Source organism: Wyeomyia smithii, chromosome 2, assembly GCF_029784165.1.
Source record: "Wyeomyia smithii strain HCP4-BCI-WySm-NY-G18 chromosome 2, ASM2978416v1, whole genome shotgun sequence".
Classification (NCBI taxonomy): Eukaryota; Metazoa; Arthropoda; class Insecta; order Diptera; family Culicidae; genus Wyeomyia; species Wyeomyia smithii.
The window spans coordinates 231,963,621-231,973,116 of NC_073695.1; the positions used below are offsets into that span (position 1 = coordinate 231,963,621).

The 9,496-nt window shown below is 36.9% G+C and overlaps 1 protein-coding gene across 1 annotated transcript; it reads left to right on the plus strand.

Moving 5' to 3' along the window:
- The first annotated feature begins 250 nt into the window (after positions 1-250).
- Positions 251-8,833, plus strand: LOC129725576 (uncharacterized). The gene is made up of 5 exons (XM_055681577.1): positions 251-372; positions 440-577; positions 8,251-8,307; positions 8,360-8,437; positions 8,501-8,833. Exons 1-5 carry the CDS (start codon positions 310-312, stop codon positions 8,579-8,581), a joined length of 417 nt encoding a protein of 138 aa, XP_055537552.1. The 5' UTR covers positions 251-309; the 3' UTR covers positions 8,582-8,833.
- Positions 8,834-9,496: the final 663 nt, after the last annotated feature.

Here is a 9,496-nt window from a genome sequence, read left to right on the forward strand (position 1 = left end):
CCTAATCTCATCAACTGTTCAACTGAAATCATCAATAATTTACTGTAACAGTTGACTGTAAAATTAGCAATTACCCTTCCATTAGTAGTCTTGCCAGTTTTCATTCATTCACGCCCCAAAGCTCGGCTTCCGTCTAATTCCTCAACTAATCGAACCGGAACCAATCGCAACGAGTTGGTGTGAAATTATGCAGGATTTTACCTTCTGTTTGACTATTTAAAAGGTGGCAGGTAAGTCCACAGCCGCATTTCTCCAGTCAGTTTTAACTTCTAAACGTAAACACACAGAAAACAAAAATAAAACAAAACAATGACAGCAGTGTTGCGTGTATTTTTGATTGTGCTCGTGTTTGTTTGCGGCTTATTAGCTCAGGTCAGTTGCGAAAAGCGGAAAAGCAGAAATCAACTTCAATTATAATTTTTGTGCCACTGAAACACAGGATCTAGTAACAGATTTGGCAAAGCAATCCGATGACGTCACCAGCAGTCCTCCGGCTAAGCGATCCGTGGATGCTCTAGGAATTATGAAGAAACGATCGGCCGATCCTCGACAATTCCCAGCAATGGTTCATGCTTTGGTAAGTTAAGTGAACATTTTTCGTACATTGCTTCCTAAAATTTCACCGAATTGGTGTGAGTTTTTAACGAATGCCTGAATCGTCGGTTTTTTGGTAGAATGAAGTAACCCGTAAAGACCCGGGACAGAACTTGTTTTTTGAAAATGCTCATTCTCAGCACTGGAATGGCCTATTTGGGAAAACTTGGAATTTTGTTCAAGGGAAATAGTAGCTCTAAGTTTTGGTTAAGGTACCACCCCTCTGGATCCCTCCTCATTTTTGTGAGACGCAAATATGTCTGTGTTTTTTTCTAATTTTGCAAACAGATTGAGCAAACACTGGGAATTTTCATACGTATCAATTGTTCCATGTATCAAATCATGTCAGGTGGATGAAATATGGTATGTAAGAGTGAATTTTTGAGTTTCCAAACAATTTTAGTACAAAATCACAAATCAACGTATTTTTTTTTTAAATTTCAAACAACAAAACCGTTTTTCAAATTCTAAGCTCTACATTTTTGCGGTAGATCTCCTGAATCCATACGCGATGAAATATTTATTTTAGCATGCAAATGTTTTGAGAAATACCAGTTTGAATTCACCAAAGTACGTATTTGATTTTTTATGTAAATACGTAGTTTTGTGATTTTGTACTGAAATAATTTAGAAACTCCAAAATTCACTCTTACATACCATATTTCATCTACCTGACATAATTTGATACAAGGAGCAATTGATACGTATGAAAATTCCCAGTGTTTGCTTAATCTGTTTACAAAATAAGAAAAAAAACACAGACATATTTGCGTCTCACGAAAACGGGGAGGGGTCCAGAGGGGTGGCACCTTTACCAAAACTTAGAGCTACTATTCCCCTTGAATAAAATTCCAAGTTTTCCCAAATCGGCCGTTCCAGTGCTGAGAACGAGCATTTTCAAAAAACAAGTTCTGTCCCGGGTTTTTACGGGGTAATATGTGAAAGAGTTTGGAACATGAATAGATATAAAGCAGTTTGCAATTTTCATCCGATTTCAGCACCAAAAGATTCAACTTTGATATAACATCAGTGGTGCGCCGAAAGAATTTTCTCATTATCCAGTTTTCCAGTTTTCTCATATATGTTAGAAATTGTATAAATGTTTGAACATAATCTCACGATTATTAGTTCTAAGTTCATAAAATTACTTCCACACACCGTTTTTATAGTTTTGGGTTTTATGGTGATATATTTTTATTTAATAATTTACATAATCTGACAGTTGTTTTAATGAATTGAAAGTTAAAAAGAACTTAGCCTAGCAATTTTCTGTTTAAATATGTGCGCTGGTTCGCCAAAGTTAAAAACTTGTTCAAAAAACTTGTTGTAAAAATTATCGGTGATTGAGCCCAGTGAAATATGATCACTTCACAATTTGCTGTGCTCAGTGTCAAGGCATTTAGTTTACACCACGTCACAAAGCAGTTCAGTAGCGACTGTAAACGGTAGCAATCCTCGATATTACGAATTTTTAAAAAAAAATTAAATCATCGGCGTGAACAAGTCTGCAGCCTATTCCTAGGGCACTAGCAGCGTCGTTGAAAAAAATTATGAAAAGTATCGGCCCGAGATTACTGCCCTGCGGTCCACCAGATTTGTTCGTAAAGGAAACTGAGACAACAGAACCCAGCTTAACTTGCAACGTTCTATCACACAAAATGCTGATCAGAGGAAATGTAATTTTTCGTGCAGTTTAGAACAACAGTGCTAACAATAATTTCGAACATTTTGGATGGCGCACATAAATTAGTTATTCCACGATAGTTCCGTATATTTCGACCCTTTTCAAAAATTAGTCGAGATTGAAAAAATATTCTTAGCACAAAATGACATCTTAAGCCTATAGGAAAATTAGACTGGTTAGCGGTTGGGGTCATGCCGAACTTCAAAAACCGGCCATGTGACAAAATAACCTTTCAGCTCAACCGAACATGATTTAGGGGTGTTTCAAAGCGTTTAGAGTTGTGTTTTTTTACCCTAGAAAATCTACCTAGGGAGAGAACAAGAAATTGGGAAAACCGAATTTTTCATTTCGATGCCGAATGACCTAAATATGCATAAAACTTAAAGATTCGGTGTTCTCTCGAGAAAAAAAAAATTAGACGACAGTTGACCTTCTGAGACATAATCATTTGTTGGGCAACCGAAGGGCATAATATGAAACACTTTAGAATTGGTTTCAGGGCCGGATTAAGACGGCGGGGGGGCTGGAGCAATCTTGTTCGTGAGGCCCTCTTTTCTTAAAACATTTAGAGGTATCGTTCTGGAAGGTGACGAGCAAAAAAAAAGGTCGCCTCAGGACTAGGGTGGGGGGGAGCTTGAATCGGAAGGCCCGGGGCAATAAAAGCTGCTGCTTCCATCCGCTGTCGCTACTGCTAAGTGGGGACTACTCTGCTGGTACCCGGATAACTGTCCCATAATGAAAAACAACATGTTGAGAAAACGGCGATTTAATATTATCTGTGAATTTTCGGATTTCCAGCTATTACATCCAGAACCAATGACCATAACAGTTTCATGGCACCACAAGTTTATTGTTGAGAACAACAAAACATGGATGGAATTGGTTTTACGTTATAAAACTTGAAAAAAGACAAAATAGGACAAAATATGCGGGTACATTTCAAAAGTACTCGCATATTTTGTCCCATCACATATAAATTCAACCAGCAACCGGCAGTATCATTGGCAACGTAAATTATACTACAGAAAAACAACATTAGTCTAGTTCATTAAATGACATACTTCAATATGCCTAAAATTATCCGATTTACACTAATTTGGAGCAGAATTATATGTTTGCAGTTTGTACCACTATGCAGTGGGACTGTAATGCGGGTACTTTCAATATGGGACAAAAAATTTCAATATGGGTTTCCTACTAAGATAGTTTTTTAATTCAATAACAATAAATTTAGTTTTAATTGTTTTTGAGACCACTCTAGCTAAAAAGAAATGAACCACTCTAATGAAAATATAGGTTAAAATGCCTAAGGCGACATCCATAAATTGCATAAGGCAAGAACCCCGTAACGCCAACACCTACCTCCCCATGAAAATTACGTTACGCTGTAGAAGAATTTGATAAAAATGCTCGTGTTTGGAGAGTCTCTCCAGAGATTTTTTGTTACGTAAAGCTGATCTTACCTCCACCCCTCCCCTATGTAAAAAATCGTCACGTCCAAGGATACCCCGCTCCCCCTATGGGGGTTACGTAATTTATGGATGCCGCCTAAGAACCATTGAAATAATGTACATGTGGTTTGGAGCGAGTTGTGAGTCATTTTAAAAGCCAATTCTAAAGTAATAAAAAAAACTTTCTGTTGCCCAAAAAACGAAGTTCCAGAAGATTAACTGTCGGCAAAAAAAAAATGTTTTTTGGGATTACACCATTTCCAAGTTATTTGTAAAAAAAAAATCGATTCACCATGGTAAATTTTCGTGGGTCAAAAAATTACAACTTTGAGCGCTTCGAGGCACCTGAATCATGTCCGATTTAGCTGAAATTTGGCATGGGTATTTTTTCTGGGTCAATAAACAAAGTGTACATGGTCGGTTCGATGATGATTTTTTCCATACAGTCATTGTCAAATCTCTGCAAAGTTAGAGTCAAATCAAAAATATGAATTGAAAAATACATCAGAATTGAGGCTTTTTTATAAAATTGCTTTATGGTTGTCCAGCGGCTCTGTGGTTAGCAATGTCGGTCGGCTATCTCTTCCACACGGCTGTGATATTCGAGTTTGATTCCCGATCGAGTCGAGGATCTTTTCGAGCTGGAAATTTTCTCGACTCAGCACTGGGGCACGGTGTATCGTTGTACTTATCCTACACATGCTATTAGCCCCAAGGATAAGCGTGCGATATTGTTTTCATATGCACGGAAAACAAAATCTACCCAACCAGAGGGTACAAACTACCTGAAATGATATGCACCTTATAAAACTTACGTTTTGGGTAGTTTTGCAATGCTATCGCTGAGTCATTTCAACTTAATTTATTTTGGACAGGCTTTTACTCAATGATGGTGTTTTGTCAAAAAGTCAACATTGAGTAGTTTGAACCCAATATTGGATGAAAAACAAACTGGTTGAAAATTCATAACCCGCGTGATGAAATTGATTTCGCGAAAGTGGCAGAGATTTCTTTGATATTGGTAGTTTTGGTTTTAAATTGGTGATGTTAAGTGAAGAACGTGCTGTTGTGCTTCTGTTTTTAAATAATAGCCGCAAATTAAGAAAAAGATTGAAATTGCATTGTGAGAATGGAGCTATGAACGGATGCACTTAAAAGGGAAATTAGGTGAGCAAGTTTGAGATAGATTTTATACATTTTTATACATGATCCGCTTTTTTTAACTAATCAATCGAATGAAATTAACTGAAATCTACCCAAGGCATAGTTTAAAAGGTTGAACTAAACCTTGGGTATTTTTGACGTATTATTACTCTTAGTACTATATACCTTCTATTGAACTAATCTACAACTACTCAAAATTGGTTTCCTGCACGAAACAACGCTGTTGAGTGAAATCGACATGAAAATGGGAACTTTTCGTTTTCCGTGTGCACAAACACGTAGAATAATACCATATCTGTAAAAATTTTGTTATTGTAGTGTCTTTGACGCAAACTTACGTTTTAATCAGAGCTTATCAAACAAGCATACTTAAATGTGTAATAATACACTTATATAAGACAGGCTGTCGTGATTTTACGCTATTCGTGCAGTCGTGTCTAATACACAACTTCATTCATCTCTATGTCATAGCCGCGGCACAACTGTTGATCAGTTTACAAGCCTTTTTAAATCTTGCGCTGCTTTCTCACAATATTGATGTGCTTTCGCACCATCCTTTGAAATGCGCAATTGTAACAGGGCGCAGGGGTTATCCATATCAGGAGGGGAGGAAGTTAAATCACATCGTATCAGGAGGGGAGGAAGTTAAAAAAATAGTGACGATTTTGTGAAGTGAAGGAGTGGAAGAGAAGCGGGGATCTGAAGTTGTGCGACGTCACATAGAGGATATTTGGAAATAAAAAGTTGATTTTAAAAATTGTTTAGTTTACCTTTCCGTTTATTCACAACTAGTTTCAAGGATCTTTCATATTATATTTATTGCCTCTTGTTCAAAAAAACTTTGAGGAACAGAGTTGGTGCTATTCGGGAATTGAATTTTGCATCGCAGTACCAAGGTGAAATTTTAAACGGGAGTTTTCGACCATTTTAAAACGTCTCGTTTTTTACCATTTTGTATCGTTCTACGAAAGTTTCTAAACTGTCAGAAATTTGTTGGAGTTTTTGAATACATCGTGTGTCTTTCTGGCAAAACCGTACCACTTCCTTTCGTAAACGGTATGCGGACTGACGAAAAGTCAGGGTTGCAAGTTGAGACCATGAGAGTTATGCTAATTGTTACGCAAAATACCGATCTTTCACGTGACAAATTCCACGAGCGAGTCACTCTCCTGACCAATTTTGATACTACAGATGGCGAGTCGGCTGGATTTTGGACGAGTAGCTCGTCTTCAAAAATGCTCCACTCGTTCGTGCTCGAAAGTGCTTAGCTGTCACTAGCCAAGTTTCATTCGCGTTCCCTAATATCAATGGAATATAGAATCGTTCGGAGATGTTTCAAGTCTCAAGTTTAAAGGACTTCTCCTTTGTTAATAGTGATGACGTGGAACTCCAAAAACATTGTGAAAAAAATATATTCGGTAGATTTTTGAAAGATTTTTTCACAAATTTTGAAAAGTTTATGCTTTTCAGGGCCGTTAGACTATTAGGAGTACCGTTTCGAATGGCATTAGCTCATTGACCGAGATCAACGTCATAATCGCAAAGCTCGTGATTTTGGCCTATTTTTCGCTACTAATACAGACAAATGTCTTCGTCTTCCTCACATGTAAATACCTCATTGCCCTGATACAATATTTCTCGCGTAATTTTTCAAAGGGACCTAAGTAACATAAATATTAAACGGGACACAAACACTTATGGTTCTTACAATGTAAAAATTACCTTTTTTACCGACCGGTTTCGGGTAAGCTGTTACCCATCTACGGGGCGATGTCCAACTAATTAGTAGGAGAGAGTTACAATTTCAGTTTGGTGAGGTGGAAGAGAGGCGATAGTATGGGAGCATCATCTTCGTTCATAAGCGGCTGTTCCGATGTCATGATATGCATCGACTCCCATGCATTAAGTTGCGACGATTTTCTAATATTTTTCAAAATTTTCGCGTTGTCCCAATCGACATTGTGTTGGAGGGAAATAGCATGACTTGCCACACTTGATTCGTTGGCTCGTTTGTTGGCTACAGCTTTCTTATGCTCGTTTAAACGAACTTTGAACTTGCGCCGTGTTTGGCCAATGTACACAGCTGAACAATCCTGGCATTCAATTTTGTAGATTCCAGACTTCTCATTGGGCGGAATTTTATCTTTCGCGTTACACAAAAGATCACAAAAAAAAACCTAAGTAACAATGACAGATTCTCTCCTCTCTCACATTGTTTCGTTAATTACGTCGTCCTTATATATATTTTCTAAGCTTTCTTCCCCTTAATCGAGAGATAGTAATACTGTCTTGCTTACTATGCATTGAGTGTTATGAAATATGGAAAAAATAACATATTTTTTGATCAAAGAGAAAGTAAACAATGAGAGTCTCTCAATGTTAGATAGGTCGCTTTGGAAAATTACGCGAGATTTGACTCTCCTTGTCGGTGACTGGAGACATGACGAGTTGCTCGCTTTGTCTTCTGTAATAGGGCCAATTATTCCTAAAATCACACTCTGCAGCGCAGAATTTTTGCATCTGCTCAGAAAAATGAGGCAGACATCAAAGCATTAGAGCAGGGCTGTGTGTGTTGCACATAATCTAAAAATTAGCTGAAATTTGAAAGTTTTCAAAATTTTGGCCCGCAGCTGTGGTGGATTGTGAAATTTGGACCGCGTGTCATAAAGGTTGGACAGGCCTGCATTAGAGCATTGCAATCAATAAATGTTTTACTTTGGTTGATGGAAATGTTTAAAACTAAATCTTTCAAAATGTTTTATGGGTGGGAGGGGTACCCGTAACGTAACGTACTTCTCATTATCAATGTTATAAAAATCGTGATTAAATTTTTGTGTGACGTACCCTTCGTATAAGAAGTTTAATAATCAAAATATTTTTGATAGTTTTTAACCCGGTAAGTTATATAAAGTGTCCCTTTGCAAAGCGATTTCAAACAAGATTAACTCTCTTCTCCTTTCTTCTCCGATTGCAGCCTCACCGCGCACAAAAACCGAAAAAGGCAAAAAACGCTCACAGACCGAAGGGGAATCGATTCAACACCAGACGGCTGCCGAAACAATAGAAAACCAAGCTGTAGGGAAGTTTGCAGCAGCAATTTGACAGAGCATAACTATTGAAGAAAGTTTTGACAAAGAATTGTTAAACATTATTGTCTGTTTGTCAAATGATAACATATCCAATAAACGCAATTTTAGCAAATAAAATTGTAGTTTGTAGTTTTGTATTAACTCGAACAAGCCATCCTTGCGAAAATGCGACTATATGAATATTCTTGATTTACTTAGAGATAATACACTTTTGTACCATGCATGATATTTCAGTTTTTCATTTATTCGTATTTTTTTCGTTGTCTAGAATTTGGACCAACAATCTTACGAAAATGCTCCGTATATAGCAAGAATAGTGCAAAAGGTAACAGATTAAAAAAAAACTACAAAACCTGCTCAAGTTTTACACATTTCAGCAACCCGGAAACATCTATCCTGAACCACCATTTTTGGTAGCGAAACGCCACGCCAGCCCATCCAAAAGACATTCAATGGTAAATAGACAGAGAATAATGAAAACCCAAAAGTTTAACAAATTGCTTGTTTACTATTCTTAGCGTCTACACAAGCGATCTCCCGCGGAAAAATTTAATACCCTTCTTGATGGGCTTAATTCGACGGTGAATCAGATGAATTGATGTTTTTAACCAGGTGGCATGGACTATTGGATGTAAAACTTTTCAATTCTTCAATATTGATCGGCACAATAGAACGTTTGATAGACGTGATTTTCTCAATGACCATTGAGAATATTGTAGACTTAATTTTTGTCAAGAGAAAATTTAGATAAGAGTAAAATACAGCGTAACGTTTGGTCGTGAATATAATTTTTTTTTCACCTCATTTTCATTCTTTGGAAAATTTCGATTGAGTATAAATAAACATTATTATAGGGAGTATTTTTTTTCCCGTCCGAATGCCGTAATAGTAATTACCTGGGGGGGAGAAACGAGTACTACACTCAAAACCGAGAACACGGACATGCGTCGTTTCTTGATAGCGTGTAGCAATCTTCTTGCTGTAACGCATGCATGACTCAACCGAAGTTTTTATTAACATCAGTATTGCTGAATGTGCAAATTTGTCTGTAAAACATAAATTTTTCGAGTCTGTGTTTTTTTTTTTCAATTTGCCGTTGTATGAAAATTTCTTCAGAGTTTTGAGTTTAAATATATTTGCGCAGACATTCTGAAAATGTGCACGAGAGCGTAACCTGTGAGGCAGGATTTTCAGGGTTTCATGCAGTTTCAAAAATTGACAAAACTTTATCTCACTATTTTGTGAAACGAGAATCAACATTCGGCCGTGATGAATTGTGTTTAAAATAGTAACCAAAGCCTTAAATCCAGAAAAAAACTAAGCCTAATAACCGAAGTTCGCTAACATGATTATTCCTTAAAGCTTATGAAATTTATTATTTTACATTAAAATAAACCAAAATCTTTTGTAAAACGACAATGAATACAAAAACTGTTTGCGATGAATTTTTTTTCAGGCAACGCGATTCCGTTCAGTTATAACAATACTCCTTACAAAAATAACGCTATTTTTCT

Bases quoted from the DNA above. Each gene is read 5' to 3' on its own strand.
- LOC129725576 (XM_055681577.1), top strand. From the start codon at position 310: ATGACAGCAGTGTTGCGTGTATTTTTGATTGTGCTCGTGTTTGTTTGC. The intron at 578-8,250 runs GTAAGTTAAGTG...TTCGTTGTCTAG, and splicing joins CAGCAATGGTTCATGCTTTG to AATTTGGACCAACAATCTTA. The intron at 8,438-8,500 runs GTAAATAGACAG...TACTATTCTTAG, and splicing joins CATCCAAAAGACATTCAATG to CGTCTACACAAGCGATCTCC.